The sequence below is a fragment of the Acomys minous genome, assembly GCF_964271855.1.
Source record: "Acomys minous genome assembly, chromosome: 14".
Classification (NCBI taxonomy): domain Eukaryota; kingdom Metazoa; phylum Chordata; class Mammalia; order Rodentia; family Muridae; genus Acomys; species Acomys minous.
Genome location: NC_140496.1, coordinates 64,542,615 through 64,559,616, shown reverse-complemented (window position 1 = coordinate 64,559,616; position 17,002 = coordinate 64,542,615). Strand labels below are relative to the sequence as shown.

Below are 17,002 nucleotides of genomic sequence, written 5' to 3'. Positions count from 1 at the left end.
GATGAGGAAACAGCCAGTTCTGTGATTCGTTAATACTACACTTAGGAACGGCAGTTTGGAAGCCCTATGGAGACCCTGGCCGGTCTTTACACGGGCAGAGTGCCTTTCCTTTGTATGGCTTGGAGGGCGCTGCTGCTGACTGTTGAGGTCAGAAGCCTCAGGCTGCCTGCCTACCTGGCACCTGAAACTTCCCAGAGCCTCCTGGGTGGCCCCTGCCTGGACTCCCATTAATTCTATCTGTATCCTTGTAAGCCACTCCTCCTGCAGCTCCTGTCCCAGGGCACATCCCCACCACCACATCGCCATATCCACCCTGTAGTTGACATCTGACCGCCTTCCACAGCTTTCTTGCAACAAGACTGCCTGTCCCCACACCAAACAGGGACTGCCCCAACATCTGGACTTCTTCTTGCTCCTGCCTGGGGCTGGATTGGGCCAACCCAGGACCAAAAGCCCTAAGGATGAGAACTTTCATCTGGGGGAAAGGCTGCTATGCAGAAGGGAGAACAATCCATAGACATCTCTTTGCTCCTGGAAACTCAGAGTGCTCCATAGCCCTGGTCATTACATCCTCTACCTCCCCAACACAAATACACATCCCCGTGGGGGGGACAGTAACAGTGGGACTATCTGAAGATAGTCTCAAGACCCCTGTCCACCTTTTGTTACTCGCCCCCAGATTTTACCCATTTTTTCAAAGTCTTTGGAACATTCAGGAAGACAGACAATGCGAGGGGGGGGGGGGGTGGGAGCAGGGAGAGTTGGGGCAGGACACAGACATAGGTTGGGGATATGGAAGCAAGTTGCCCCAGACCTGGTTGACAGGGTCAGCCAAAGAAGACATGATCCCTCCCCAGGCTACATAGCTTCTGGGGCTCCCTGGAGGGTACACAAGGGCGGGGAGCCCCCAGCTTTCCTCTCTGAGATTGCCAGGGGCGGGGTCTCTGTACAGCTTTGGGGATATGGAAGGGGTCTTGTGGCCCTTAGACAGTGATACTGTCTCTCATGCAGCCACACTGGCCATAAGTTCCAAGGTTCTCGAGGAGCTTGAAGAGAGACCAGGAGAGGCAGGATGTGATGGAGACTGAGGGTCCCAGACCTCATGGCCGGACCTCCTCGGATGTGGCTTGTTCCCACCCTGGCTAGTGCCCATTTAGAACTTCACAAACTCAACTCCACAATCTTCACCCTTCCCCTTTTCCTGGTCTTGGGGCCCTTCCCTTGGTGTCAACAGCAATTTCCTGGCAGGTCTGGTGACAGGAGCCTGAACTGGCCCAGGGGAAACTCAACGCCATGATGTCAGCAACGGGTGTCTTTCAGTGTCTGGGGAATGGGGCTGATACTATGCAGAGCCTACCAGGGGCTGGAAGACTGCCACCGCCCCTCCCCCAATGGCTACACTGCCATCCCACACTCTTTCTGCACCCAAGAACCCTGGTGACAAACCTCCTTTTCACAGCAGGAGCAAGGATGGAAAAAGCTACCCACGCCTGGAAGCAGTGCCTGCCATAGACAGTGTCCTGCCCTGGAAGGTCGTATGGAGATGCTGCACTGGGACAAGCTGGGTGGCCCCAGTCCCTTCCCTCTTCTTACATCTTCAGTGCAGGCCACAAGGATGGCCACATCCAACCCTCTGTCTCTATCTTGCCTTGTGACTGAGTGTGTGGACAAGTTACTTTCTTGGGCACCAGGAGGACCCAGGGAGTGGGTGAGACCCCCTTTTCTTCTCTGTATCCCCAGGTCACCAGAGCTACTTTCCCAGGACCAGTCCTTGAGGGCTGAGGGTTCATGTGTAGTCTGCCTGCCTTCTTTTCTGTGGCATCCCAATGTGCCATCTGCTCTTGAAGCTGTGACACTGGACAATCTCCATTCCCAGAGGACCATGACTCACTTGGGCCAAGCCTCTTCCCTGCAAAAAAAAATATGCCCAGAGCTTGAATGAGCTGTCAACAGCATGCAGAACAGTGTGCACAGCACAAATCAATTTCTTCAGCCCAGATCGCCTCTTCATGGGACAAGAGGCAAGAGATACATGAGAATACATACATTGCCATTGGAAATTGTATAGCATCAATGTATCCACCGCATTTCCTGGATTGCTCGCCCTTGACTTAGGGCAGGGGCCAAGTAAGTTTGCAGCAACAGATTGGATTGACTGACCACAAGGCTGCGATGACTCACAATAAGAGGAGACAGAGAAATGGAGCTGGGCCTCCCAGCTAGAGGTTGGAATGGTAGACAAGTGGCCGTGGGTTTGTTCCAGGTCTGTGTCCTGGCTAATGTCCACCATAGTGCTTTTCTTGTGGTCAGCAAGACTCTCTGTTGCTGTTACTGATAGAACTTCTGACCCATGGGCTAGCTGCCTCCTCATTAATTTTTTAGCCCGGAGCACAGCTATGTCCTCTAAGCTTGAGCCCCCTAAGCTTGGTTGCCCTCTCAGACCCATGGATTGCCGCTGCTGCTGCTGGGAGTCTCAGGAGAACATATCCTAGTAGCGCTCTCCCATTCTGCAGAAAAGAGAACTGAAGCCAAACAGGCAGCAGTTTGCCCGAGCCCTGTCCAGCTGTCTGAGGGTCTAGACGCCAGCCTGGCAGTCCACATGAGGATGGCAAGTCTTACTGTAAGCAGTATCCAGTACTTGCACCACATGGGACCCTGAGCGATGCCTCAGGCTGGGTGAGATGACACGATTGTTTCCAAACTTGTGGGGTTTATGGACCAATTAACGATTTTAATTGAAGGATGGCTATAGGTGTGGCAATTTTTTCTTTGCCAGGACTATTTTAGAATCCCTGCCTTCATCATGCCATATAATAGGAAGCAGCATTTTAAATCATTAAAGGTTGGTGGAACTTAAAACTTTAACACGAAAGCGTAGCTATATGAGTTTGCTACTTGTTTCTTTCTCCTTCATTTCCTACTGTCAGAGCATCCTTAGAGACCAAAATCCTCCCTTGGATCTGCCCAAAAGCCCTCTGCTGCCAGAAGCTGTGGTCCAGAGTGCTAGAGTCTGGTTGGAGAAGGGGCAGATCCGGCCACCCTCCTCACTCTAGGATGGGGTCTGTGAGCAGTCCTGGCTCTTTACTCTCAAAGCCTGTCTCTTCCCTCCTTCCCATCCTTTCATCCCCACTGGCTCCAGGTCCTCCGCCTCTCTTCTTTTCTGCCAGGGATCTGACCTGCAGATGCTCTTTCTGCTTCACGTACTCCTGGCCCCAGGATGGTACCACTGCCCAAGCTTGTGAGCACTCCAGGGCCTCTGCCCAAGTTGCCTGTTTCCATCTGGGTCCTTTTACATGGGCACTAGCTGGAGGCTGCTCGGCTCCCGAGGAGTTAGGACATTAGCCAAACACCCCGAGCCTTGGCCCCTGTGGCAACTTCTTCTCTTAGTGCCTGGGTGACCTTGGATCTGTCCCTGGATCTCTCGGAGGCACTTTGTTGGCTCATGGACTCATGGAAGAAAGTATACAGTTGTGGCCCACAGGGATTTCTTTTCAAGATGTTGGTGGTGTTCAGTCATAAAGAAATTGACTTCCAGAACTTTTTTTTAAAAAATATGGTCTCATGGTCTCCTTATGTAGCTCTGCCTGTCCTGGACCTCACTCTGTAGACCAGTCTGGCCTCTAATTCACAGAGATCCACCTACCTCTGCCTTCCTGGTGCTGGGATTAAAGGTGGCAGTCTTCCAGCTTCTTTTCTTTTCTTTTCTTTCTTTTTTTCTTTTCTTTTTAAAGAAGGCATAGTGGTGCTCTTATTGCTGGGGGACTAGAGATAAGAGACAGGTAGATCTTTGGGACTCACTGGCTAGCCAGCCTAACCTACTTGGTGAGTTCCAGGCCAGCAAAAAACACTGTTCAAAAACAAAAACAAAAACAAACAAACAAAAAACTCAGGGTAGATGAAGCCTAAACAATTGACACCTTTAAAAAAAAAAAAAGAATTGACACCTAGCTGCGTGTGGTAGTACACACATTTAATTCCAGCACTTGCAGTGCAGAGGTAAATGATTCTCTGTGAGTTTAAGGACAGCCTGGTCTACATAGTGAATTCTAGGTCAACCAGGCCTACATGGTTAGACTCTGCCTCAAAACAAACAAACAAACCAACCAACCAACCAAACCAAACCAACCCAACCAACCAACCAAACAAAAAAACCCCAGCCAAACAAAAAAACAAAAAACTAAACCAAAACCAAAGCAACAACAAGAAAGTTGACACCTGAGGTTGATGTCTGGCCTACACACACACACACACACACACACACACACACACACACACACGCATACACATACACAAGAAAGAAAAGAAACATAAAAGTCCCAGAGTAGCTAGTATTCTGACTTATAGACGAAGAGATGTAAGTCTGGAGATAGCATGTGGCCTCTGAGGTCATACAATAAACTTGACAGTGCATGGCAGCATGGCCCAGGCTCCTGGCCCCCTTTTGGAGTACTTCTCCCATGTCTTCCAACCTCCAAATCTTTATTCCATCTGATCCGTACCTCAGGATGTCATTTTTCTCTCAGTCTCTTGCTTCGTCAGGCCTTTGCCCCCTCAGTCTCACCCTGATCCTGCCTCTGTTTACTGCCTTCTGCACGATGCATCTAATATAGCATTTTACTACTCAAGTGGTGGCATGTTTAGGCACAAAAATATCTCAACACCATTGGCTTGGGTTCCATGGCAGCACTGGCAGGGACCCTTCTGTCACTGGGTAGTGAGGGAAGAATATTGACTGTCCCTCCCTCTTTTTCCCATGATGCCTCACTTTGGAGGCTAGGAGGAAGGCCCTCCTTTGAAAAAAATTTTTTTCCATTATTTCCTCTAGGCTCCAGGGAGCTCCCCAGGCATCACACCACCCCCTCCCCTCCCCCTTCCCCCCTCCCTGATCCCCTACCCCTCCTCTTGCCCATTCCCCTGCCCCCTCAGTCTAGGGTAGGGATTGTGGGTAGCCCTGCCTCTCCCCGGTTCTCATGTCTCAGGAAAAGCATCTCTTTCCTCCCTCCTTCCCATCCTTTTCATCCTCCTGGGCCCCAGGTCCTCTCCCTCTTCCCTTATCTGCCAGGGATCTGACCTGCAGATGCTCTCTCTGCTCTGCGTGCTCCTGACCCCAGGATGGCACCACCGCCCAGCCTGCCTGCCCCTGGGGCCAGCTCCAGCCTGCTCACTCGCCTTCCCTTTAGAAGCCCCCGTGTCTTGAAGCTGATTAAAACAAACACAGCTCATATTTTTGTTCTTAATCCAATTCTGGGCTGTGGTAGGGTCTAGGAGGAGGATAGGATGACAGTGAGAGTCCAGGAGTTAGACAGACTCCTCAGTAGGCAGACATATAGGAAGAGGGGCCATGGCTAGATAGGTAATAAAGGTGATGAATTCCCAAGATGGCCACCTTCCTCAACCTCCTGACTTGAGGCACAAACCTGGTAGCTTTTCTTTTTTTCCCCCTCCCACCAGCAGGCCCCCTGCTGACGGACAGTCTCAACAAGGTCAAGGCTGGATCAGGACACAGCTGTGGTCCAACCAAGCACCTATCTGTCTTCATCTGACTAACCCTCAGGTGGGGGGAGGTTCAGCCTTCAAAAGAGACTGGACTTCGCCCTTTCCTTTGCAGAGAGTCTTTTTCTCTGTGTGTTTGACGCAGGCGTGTGCTTTTCTCCTCCTCAGTAAACGCCCATTTTCTTTTTAAAATTTTATTAATTTATTCATATTACATCTTAAAATGCCCATTTTTTCTAAGCTGTTGGTTCTGTCTGCGGTGTTTGAGACCCCTCTGCTGCTGCCTGTGGCGTTTCAGAATCTTTCCTGCCCTTTAATTCTTTAACTGGCAGAGAAAAGGAACCTGATCCAGACCCCTAGGCCGTATCATTTCAAGACCCCTAGACTCTATTGACAGGAGCACACGTCCCCTGCCATGCCAAGGGTTAGAGCTAGGACCAGGCACAGGCCTCAGTCCTCAGCAGCTGCGGGGGCCATGGTGGAATGACAACAGTTGTGTGTGTGTGGGGGGGGTGATGGGCCCCTCCCCAGGCAGGACTCCACTGCAGATCCCAGGAAGGGTGAGAGGACCAGTAGGTCAGAAGTTCTAGGGGGCCTTCCCAGAAGGGGAGGTGACAGACTCTGCAGGAAACTGCCAGCTGGGGGTTGGGCAGCCACGGCTTCCAACAGAGGCCTTTATTCTCCCCAGATCAGAAACAAGACAGAATCTCTTGTCTCAGCAGGGTCCTTCCCATGACATCCCTCATCAGCACTTGGCCTTGGAGCTTCTCAGGGGCACACAGACCCAGACTCATTCTGTGGGCACCTTCTAACCCCACAGGCAAGTCTCCCAGGCCTCTGCAAAACTACAGGCCTGTTTGGCCGCCCTTTACTTCCTGACAGAGGGACCCGATGCCGAGGGAAAGGAATCTTGGGATTGCGCCTGCGCTCTGGAGGCCAAGTGACTAAGGTTTGATTCTTGTACTGGCCCCTTGCTAGCTGTGTGACTGTGGACAACTTGCTTAATCTCTGTGTATCTCAGTTTCATCACTTGCAAAGCCATGACAGAGGTAGTACCTATGACAGAGGTAGTACCTACGCTAGAGGGTTATTGTGAGCACATATGTGCTTGGAGTAGAAGCACCAGGGAAAATATTTGCACTTTACTACTGTGCTGAATATGCCATCTATATGACGTACTGGCATATGTTAGTCCAGTGGTTCTCAACCTTTCTTTTCTTTTTTTTTTTTTAAAGATTTATTTATTTATTATCATGTATACAGTGCTCTGCTTGCATGTACTTCTGCAAGCCAGAAGAGGGCGCGCACCATATCACATTACAGATGGTTATGAGCCACCATGTGGTTGCTGGGAATTGAACTCAGGACCTTTGGAAGAGCAGGCGGCGCTCTTAACCACTGAGCCATCTCTCCAGCACGGTTCCCAACCTTTCTAATGCTGCAACCCTTTAACACAATTCTTCATTTGTGGTGACTCCCCCCGCACCCCAGCATAAAATTATTTTTGTTGCCTCTTCATAGCTGTGATTCTACTACTCTTATGAACTATAATGTAAATATCCAATGGTCCTAGGTGACCCCTATGAAAAGGTTGCCTGACCTCCAAAAGGGCCGGGACCCACAGGTTGAGAACCACTTAGGACATCTCCATAGCTCCCAACTTCTCCTCCTTTCTCTCTCCCCAGGACCAGAACCTCTCACCCCTCTGCACTTCGTGCCAAGACCCTGCAAGAGCAAGGGCTCAGTGGACCTGTGAGCTTATAGTTTTTGAGAGGTAAAACGATGCCCCAAATTATCTAAGTCCCAGTAGTGACAGCTTGACCGCCTTTTGCCATCTATGACATGGCCTAAAGTGCTTCTCAGGGCGGGGCCTTTGCGACCCCTAACAGAGATGTTTCCTGGGACCCTTCCAAGGCCCGTCGTCAGCTTCCGCGACTGCAGATTACTCAGAGGCTAAATGACTGGACCGTTTGGTGAGTTCTACTCTGCTCCTACCTGAAGGGGAGCAGACTGCCCAGGCCATAGGATGGGTGGGTGCTCAGCCTGTTTGTGTTTGGTCATCACTGCCTTTCAGGCTGGAGAGGTCTCTTCCTCCTTCTGTGCCCCATGTCACGTGACTTGGCTGTGACTATTCCCCTGAGATGCATCAGTAGGTCAGGAGAAGGAGGACTGGAAATGGCCCGTAAAAAACTTGGGCCCCCTGTAAACACAGAGTAAGGGCCTTTGAAAGCCCAAAGCACTTTTATGTGCTAGTTAAAGGGCCTTCCTGTTGTGTCGCCAGGATTTACGGGAGGTTGGGGGGGGGGTGCGGTAGGGGGATTCGGTGAGGCCAAGTGCAGCCTTCATCCACTGACACACCAACTTCCAGGGGGAAGGGGGAGGAAGGGAGGGCCTAGGAACTGCTTGGCTGTCACACTCCACTTCAGGCAGGCCTTGAGATCCTGATTCAGCCTTAACCCCCCCCCCTCCACCCCCCCCCCCCATTGCCCGCGACCTCCCCAAGGAGGAGCAGTGTTGCTGACCAAGGTAACAAGGTGAATCCACAGCCACAGGGAAGGAGGCCCGAGACACTGGCAGAGCTCACAGGATAGAGTCAGAAGTGCACACAACTGTGCAGAATTAAGATGATGCTAAGACGATGGTGATTCACCCACCGGCAGACCCTGCGCCAAAGCTCTTCCTGCCCATGTGCAGTGCAGTGCTGCCGTGTCAAATGCCAGCACCAAGGCACTCCTGGGGGTATCAGCTCGGCCTGCCTTCCTAAAGCACCCGGCAACAGGAAAGTGATATTTGTGAATTTAAACCATAAACAAAAACACCACAGGATCAACAACGAACAGCAGACTCTTCTCTCTCTGAGAGAGGTGGGCTCGGCATGTGGGGACTGGGAAAAAAAAGTCTCTTTCTGACACATGTGGAAAGATGACACTGCTGCTCTTTGCTCTTCCACAGCACTCCGTGCTCACACACTTAAGGGCCTGTCGAAGCATCAATTCATGACCCAGATCCCCGGTGGCTGTGTATGGGACTGAGGGAAGCAGCTGCCATTTGTTGGTGCTCTGGAGCCAGGCTTTAAGTGGGTCATTGGCCTGTTTGCTTCCATCTTCCTGTCTCCTTGTGTGAGGGACACTATTCACCTCCGAGTAGTGAGTATCAGAGACCCCACACTGTGACTTCGTCTCTGAGGCCTGGCTGGAACTTTCACACCCCTCTGCTTGTTCTGTTTCCGGACTCACTTCGTCCTCTGTCCACCCAGGGAAGCGGCGACCATAACCACCCCCTGGACCTGGAGTCCTTGCCTCTGCACTCAGGCAGGAGGATTCCCGTATTGACCTCATTGCGATCCCTGATTCCCGGCTCCAGTCCCCTGGCCTGGGGTGGTTACGAGGCTTCAGGCCTTTGGCATTCCTCCCTGCTGCCGCCGCCGCTGTTCTCTTTCTGCTCCTGTGACCCTATAGAGTTTCCTCAACTCTGGCCAACCAAACACTGACGTATGGGGGAGAGTTACATTTCCTGTATATGTGTCAAAATATCTGAGCGGATGTGAAATAGATCAGACATGTATAAAAATAAACTTTTACAGGGTGACTGACTACTCCCCTCCAGGGGGAACCAGTGATTCACTTTTCATCTGGGGCCCAGAAACTTGGCTGGGACCTTAGGGGCCACCCTCCACACGTGGCTCCCTACGGCTATCCTGCCTCACTTCTTTGGGCTCAGGGCCAGCCTCTCTCCTGATGGCATTCTCTCCAGGGTCCCTGGTTACGGAAGCCCCTCCCCAAATAGGCTGATGATTAGCAAGGCACCTTATGGGGGCCCTAATCTCTTACTCTTTCCGCTACCCGCTTTTCTCTAGCAACCTTTGAGGCTATAGCTCAAGGTCGCAGTCTTGGCTACAGTAGCATATGGTGAACACACAGTAGATACTCTTAACCCACTGTTAGTGAGCCCTTCTGTACAAAAGGGCAGGGAGCATTTGTCTGTGCACCCCCTGCCTATATTCCACCTGCTTCTCAAGGTTACGTGTTGTTGAGGTCACCTTGTCTATCTCCCTGCCCCCATCTAATTCAGCATCTTTGTGGCCTAACTGAGGCTGGCTCTCCTCACTGCTGATAGGTGGCAGAAGTCAGCATTCTTAGCCCCCCTATCAGAAATGTCTCCCTGGATGTAGCCCTGCATCCTGCCCTCATTCCACATGACCTTACAGGAAGATGGAGAGCGGGGGTCAAGCAGAAAGCACACCCTGTGGCTCGGGAGATCCTGTCAATCAGGAGACTCTGTGCCGCGGAACAGCCAGCCCTTGGGATGTCTTCCATTCCTGGCCACAGGCTCCTGTCAGGCTAGGGAACCTAGCTTTGTTATGCTTTGTTATGCCTTTAATCTCAACCCAGCAAGGAGCAGGAGGGTCTCAGGGCTGGGAACCCCACGCTCAGCATACAAGCTCAGTGACGACCCGGAGGCTGGGGGCTCATTACTATTTCCCTGTAGGCGGCTGGCCTGGAGAGATTTCACCTTCTTACCTGGGTACAAACGGGAAGGAACTCAAGGTTCCTTATCTGCCTCTCCCGCTCAGCTTGCTAACTCCAGGGTCATTGACGCACTGTTCCCTTCCCGACTGAGCCTGACATTTGATGGACAGCTGCCATCCTACCAGGGAACCAATGGCTTAGGAACCCAGCCTCAGGTTAGCTAGGCCCTTCCATTCCCTGGCACCTACCCATAGCCAGAGCTTCTCCCCTCTCCGCCTCTCCCCACTCTCCCGCCTCCCCCCTCCCCAAGTTGCTTTTGTCTAGACCAATCGCAAATTCTAGAGATGAACTCACGCTTGCAGTTGCTGAATCTACCATCCTGGAGCTAGATCTTAGGTGGGAAGACACCACCCTAGTTCTGTGGGCATCTTCTCTGTCCTTGATTCTGCTGTATCACATTTGATCAAAGCTGCAGGACAGAGAATTCCTGCCGTTCAGGTTAATGACATAATCTTCAAACGAACAGTCCATCTTAGAGGCAGGGGAGCACTCATCTAAGCCGTTCCCGTTCCACACTCTCCCACACAGCCTCGGGCAGTTTGGGCCCTCAGCCGGGATGGTCTTATTACTTCTATGATCCCTTCAGCTCTTCCCAAGGCCCCTCTCTCAAAAGCCCTTTGACTTGCCCACCATACCCCCTTTAGAGTCAATAGCTCCCTCCTCTCCCTGATAGGAGCTTAGGGACTGAAATCTCAGACTTATGTGACACTCCCCCCGCCCCCCCCCCACACACACCGCAAAATATGTGCCTGGGCTGACCTCTTCCTAGCCCAGAACTGTGTTCAGTGTAGAGGCACTTATGTCTGTACCCAAAGCATGACCGACAAGGGCCGCATAGAGGAATGGCTTGCAGTCTGTGAGAGGTGCGGGGTGGGGGTGGGGTGGGCTCATGTCAGGAAAAGGCTCTGTACTTGAGGTCCAGTCCTGTGTGCCCAGGCTCCACAACAGCTTAGAGAGGCCCATGGCCACCGGGTCTGGCCAGGGAGGTCACCAGTGACATCTAGTGGCCACATCCAGATGTCACAAGTTGGTGGTTGTGTTTGGCTCTGGGACCAGATTGTCAGGCAGGCAGGCAGGCAGGCAGGCCTCTGACTTCTTTCTTCAGCGTGGGATGGCGCTAAGGTTGTTAGGCACAAGACTGGAGGTCTGGGTAGACACCAGGCTGCTCACTGCCAACAGCAGCTCCTCTCCCCTTCCGCTGATCTCTCCAATCTGTGCCCCTCTGGGCTCCTGTAGTCTCATAAGATCTGCCATCTTCCCTTTGCTCATAGAGTCCCCTAAAGTGCTGCCTGTCCTCCACAGAGATAGGCTCATGGAATGTAGAGCAGCCTCTCCTGGTGCCGGCTGCAGAAGACAGCAGAAGACATCACAGGGTTGGACTGAGGGTGGGCCATGCCACAGGGCTGTGAGGGCTTGCTGCTGGTAGCCCTGGGCTCTCCTGAGTCTTACAGGGGATGAGCGCACCACGGTGACTGAGATGTGCTTCTGAGTGGTGAGGTTCTCTGAGAGGTGGAGGCAGCAGGGAGTACCTGGGACCAAAGACAGCCCCACCCTGGAATAAACAGCGTCCCAGATGGATCCCACTCTCTACGACAACCTTTCCCACGAACTTTTTCCACTCTCTAAGGAGAAGAGGATGATGTCATTTTCAGAGAAGCAGCCTGCCAGAGTGTTTGTTGTATTCCACATGAACTGCCCTTGCACGTCCCCTTCTTCACCACCCCCTCTCTCTATTAAACACAGGGTTTCTCTGTGTAGCCTTTGCTGTCCTGGACTCACTTTGTAGACCAGGCTGGCCTTGAACTCAAAAAGAACCCCCTGCCTCTGTCTCCCTGAGTGCTGGCATTACAGGCGTGCGCCACCAGGTCTGGCTCTTCTTTCTTCTCTTTATCCCCTTCCCTGGTGTGGCTCCCTGCCCTCCCCCCCCCAACTCTGTGGATGTGCGCTTGCTAAGGTATTCCCTCTGTGCTCTTCCTTCCTGCTTCTGGCTGTTCCTAGGTATTCTTGCTTTGACTCTCTCACCCCTGACACTCTCTACTAGGCTGGGCTGACATCCTTTAAGTACAATAATAGCACTTTGTTAGGGGAGGGGAGTCAGGTGGACAGAGATCATAAGTTATCTTCTTGAAAAGCCTTTATTCCACATCCGAGGAGGCAGCAGCTAACCCCCTGCACTCGGGAGCCCCCTCAGTTGTCACTAACTTTGCTGCTTACCTCATCGTCTCCTCTCTGAGCTGGGCCAGCCTGCAGAAGATGCCCTTCTTATCCACCTGTACAGATAGGAGCAGTGGGAAGCCACTGTTGGCCACTTTTCCAGGTACAGGGGGCTCTTTCTTTGCTGTTACAGAAGTGACAACAGGAACTCCCATCTCCACCTGTCAAGGGGATCCTACTTTTAAAATCTCTGTGGGTCAGATGCTATGGGTTTGTACCTCGACTTCAGAAGGATGCTGCTGGGAAGTTATCACACATCCATTGTCTAGAGGTGCAAAATGAGATCTGAGGATTAATCCAGCCAAAGGCAGGCCCTAGGCCAGCTGGTGGACCGTTACAGGTTTAATTTTATGATCACGAAGGTTTAGTTAGCCCACCCAGGAGTACTGGAAGATCCCAGAAGCCTGGATGCTCAGACCTGTCAAGGAGTAACTCTCCCACCCTGACAATTCCCCCCACCCCAGGCATCACGCTGGTTCCCAGTGATGCTAATAATGTTGGCAGCGATTTTCAAAGAGATTTGAACCCATGGCTGTCCACATTCTCAGCATATATCCATTCCTTTTGTAAGCTATAAACCTCACTCATTCCAGATGATCTTCCCCTCTAATTATGACAAGCATTGTCCGCTTGCGTGCTTTGATTACACAATCCTGTTTTCTCATGTTAATTGCATAATTAAGATGAGCAATCACATGAGGAGAAACTTGGAGTATTTTCCTGGCTCCAAGTGGGATACCAGTGCCCAGACAGGTGTTTCTTCCTTTGGGCTGGGGCACTGGAGACTCCAGGGGCTAATAGTGACCATTTCTCTCAATATTATGAATATCATTGATATTCATTGATTCATTGATTCAGTAGCTACTGTCCTCGTGGCCCCAAAGTCTCTGTCATAGGTGCACCTGCCCACACATAGTTACTGGCTATGGAAAACTGACCCTGTGTTATGGCCTTTATGTGCTCCATTTTGGGGAGCCTGGGCCAAGTGGCTCATGTCAGGGCGGGGGGAGCTCAAGCCTGGATAAACAGGTTTTCACAAGAGGCAGACTGTAGCATGCTCCCAGCTCCCTTGCTTACCCCAGGAGCCCTGCGCCTAGAACAGACCACGAGTTATTCTCTTCCCCACCTCACCTTCCTCAGCCCTCTGTAAAGAGCACTCAGATCTTACCCTCCAGGAAGCTTTTGTGTATACATTTGCAAATTCAGACTTACTTCACACTCACCTTGGGAGCTGGCTATTTAAATAAGCATTATAGAAGAGCCTTTGGTAAAGCCTGATAGCGCTTTCTGATTGATTGTCTATATAATTTTGGATTTCCATCTCTCTAGGGGAAGAGGCAGAGTGAGGAAGAGGCTGTAGGCAGGTTTATGTCTTTCCACAGCCTATGTACTTGGGTTCCTGCATGACCCTGTATGTCTCAGTGTGTCTAAATTGGATCTCTCCTGCTAACAAATGTGTGTGCAGGGCCCCTGTATATAAAGCGCAGTGTGCTGGAGGCGTGGCCTATCACATTGGTTGAGATTCAGACCCTGCTGCTGAGCATCAGAGGGAGGGTGGTTATGTATATGCTGGGCATACTAACAAGTGGGGCAATAGCCACACACACAGATGTAGGATTATCCTTGCCCATGACTAGGGCAAAACAGAGAAGGCTTCATGGAGGAGGTGATTTTTAAGACTGAGCAAGGTTTGCAGGATGAGTTGGTAGAGTGCAAATGGGGGAAGTAAACAGGGACAGGTTAAGGTGGCTGGGGGTAAGGGGTAAAAAGTGAGGAGGTGGTGAGGCTGTGGTTTTGATAAGCAAAAGGCCATGCCATGCCATGATGTCCTTGCGTGTCAGGCTAGGAAGCTTGGTTTTATTCCAAAAGCTAAGGAATTAAACTTATAGGACTCGTTGTAATTTTAGGACAGTTTATTTTTGGCTGTGGAATGAGGGGGTCCAACGTGGTAGCTAGACTGAGGAGATGAAAAGGGAGGCGGCAAGAGCCTGAGTCATTGGGGGCCGTGGGGACCAGGGGAGAGGTGAACTCTGGAGGAATTTTCCAGGAAGAGGAGGAATAGCAAGAGGCTCAGCGGCTGGGATTCCTGGCTTGTAAGGGCTGTGTCAGCTAGGGCCAGAATCTGGGTCATCTGCCAAGAGCGAGAATACGGGATCAGGAGAAGACAGCCATGGCATCCATGGGTATTTCTTCCAGCCGCTGTTAGATGTCAAGGAGACAGGGTGAAGGTTGAGCAACTCTGGGGCAGGGTTGGGGCTGGGTGCGGTGGAAGCTCAGAAAGGCTTCAGTTCTCAACAGCCTCGTCCTCTGCAGTGTCAGGGCAGTGGGAAAGGACGAGGAGGAAAGGCAGGGAGGGAGGAGGGAAGGGTGAGGGAAAGGAAGGGCTCTCGGGTGCAGGGAGTCCCTGATGTAGCCAGTGTACCCATTACGGATGTTAGCTCCTGCCTAGGCCCTCTCACTTCTTAGCCAAGATGGTGCCGCCCTTTTGGGCTTACATGTGGCAACATCTGCAAAGGGTTCGGTCCAAGCTCAACAATGTGTTGCAGAGAAACTTGTCAGATGTGACATTCAAATGCCCAGCAAGCATCCTCATCCTCACATGCCTCTGAGCAGGAATGGCTGCTCAATGCCCCGCATGTGGCAGATACTGAGTAGACATTTTAGGAGGCAAGGCGGGCTAGCCTGAGCACACAGCGATGCTCCTCTTTCTGCAGGGTTAAGTGAGCCTGTACACACACCCCCCCTGCAGGTAGGCATCATCAAAGTACCTTGTAGGTTGTGTGGATTAAGTTGAGGCTATGGATACAAGGCAGACACCGTTAGTGCCTCTGCTCTATCTTTTTATGCTGGGGTTCCTGGGCCTCTGTGGTCTCTCCTTCAGACACTGAGAAAGACACTCAAGGCATGTGCTAAAAGAATTGGCAGACAAGCTGTTGTCACAGCACCTTTTCCAATCCTCTTTCTTTGTTCCGGCTCTCCTTTCTCCCAGACCTACTTTTTTTTTTTTCCTGGTCATCACTCTCCATCCTTCTCCATGCTTTTCTCATGAAGGAAAGATGCTTTATGTCTATAATGACCCTGTTACCTCTAAAGTTCTGCTCTGGAAATGAACCCTCCTGTAGCATTATGACATCACTGTGTGCATTGCTAGTGGCTGCTCATGTGGTCTGGGCCCTCTGCCCTGCTTAGGAGCTGTGGCCCTTTCATGACAGGGTCATCACCTATAGGGCCCTTTATCTTCAGGGCAACTGTCAGAGCATGGATCCCTCCTGATTCCTCTCTGGCCCAATGTTCCTTACGGTCAAGCTGCTCTTGGGTCGAAGATGCAGCCTAAAGGTATCTGGAAAAGAAAGTGTGGCCACACTGAAGAAGCTGGTTTCTCAGCACCTGCAGGTACCAGAGGAGCAGCAGCACCTGCTGTTCCGAGGCCAGCTCCTGGCTGATGACAAAAACCTCTCCGATTACAGCATTGGGCCCAACGCCTCCATCAACGTCATCATGCGGCCTCGAGAGGAGGCAGCGCTGGACAACACCCGTGAGACCCAGCCCCTGTGGCTCCAGCTGGGCCAGGTCCTGGGCAAACATTTTGGACCCAAGGACGCCAAGGCAGTGCTGGGGCTGTTGAGGCAGGAGCACGAGGAGCGCCTGCAGGGGCTGAGCCTGGAAGCCCTGGAGCAGCTGGTGGGCCAGCTCCTGCCACAGCAGCCGCTGGAAGAGCTGGCAGAGGAAAAAGAAGGCCCTGCTGTTGCCTTAGAGCTCCAGCAAAACGATGAAGGAAGAGGAGGAGGAGAAGAAGGGGAAGAAGAGAAGGAGGAGGCTGATTAGCAAACTGACCCATCCTACTCTTTTGCTTACTAAACTTCCCCTGGACTGATCCTTCCATGTTCCTGGGCCATTTTTTTTCCCTCATTATTTTTCTCATGGTAGAGGTGCACTCATCTCTCTTCCTGAACCTTTAGCTGGAAGGTATCTGGATCCTTCTGCTCCCTCTCATCTATAGGTCCCCTTCTGAAGTGCAGAATGAGCCTAACACCACCAATCTCTGCTACAAGGGCTCTGGATGGTACCCTATAGGGACAATTCACCCAGGCTCTGGGCGGAGCAGCTTTGCCCAAGCATGGCTCAAAGACAGTCTCCATGGCTCTGGATGGAGCCTCTTCTCCTCCAGAACAGAAAGTGTGAGTCCATTGTCCCTTCTCCTCATAGAAGCCAGACCCCCAGTAGTATAGCGAGAAGGAACGGCTATCGGCTGCTGCCCTTGGACTCTTGGTGACACTTGCCCTGCTGTCCCTCTGCTTGTGCTTCCCATAGCTTCAGAGATGGGACGACAGACACTTGAGTCAGGGAAAGCAATTGCATGGGCCAGTCCTGAGGCTCCCAGAAATTCATATGAAGCCCCAGCGTGGCAGGAAACAGAGTTCGAGGCAGGAAAAATGATGTGCAAGTAGCACACTCCTGGGGTCAGCCTGAATACAATTATGCCCACTGCCACACTCTCGACTAATCGAGGTAGCACTAAACTCCTGATATATGTGACTGGCATTGCCTAGTACTTCTTTGGAGGGAAAAAAGAAGACAGTACAAACAAGGTCCCCTGCCCTTGTGCAGCATACAGCCTAGATGAGAGATGTACCCAGGGAAATCAGAGAGGTGTTGTGCCAATAGAGCCCAGGATGTGGCTACATGCCCTGGTGCTTCTGCCTTGCAGAGTGTGCTAGGATAGATAGTTTATCTACCTGGGGTTAAGAACACAACCCTAGACCAGA

The 17,002-nt window shown here is 51.7% G+C and overlaps 1 protein-coding gene across 1 annotated transcript; it reads left to right on the top strand.

The window, feature by feature from the left end:
• The first annotated feature begins 15,396 nt into the window (after positions 1-15,396).
• On the top strand, positions 15,397-16,111 carry UBL4B (ubiquitin like 4B). The gene has a single exon (XM_084756211.1). The coding sequence runs from the start codon at positions 15,525-15,527 to the stop codon at positions 16,059-16,061; it is 537 nt and encodes a 178-aa protein (XP_084612337.1). The 5' UTR covers positions 15,397-15,524; the 3' UTR covers positions 16,062-16,111.
• The last annotated feature ends 891 nt before the right edge of the window (positions 16,112-17,002 follow it).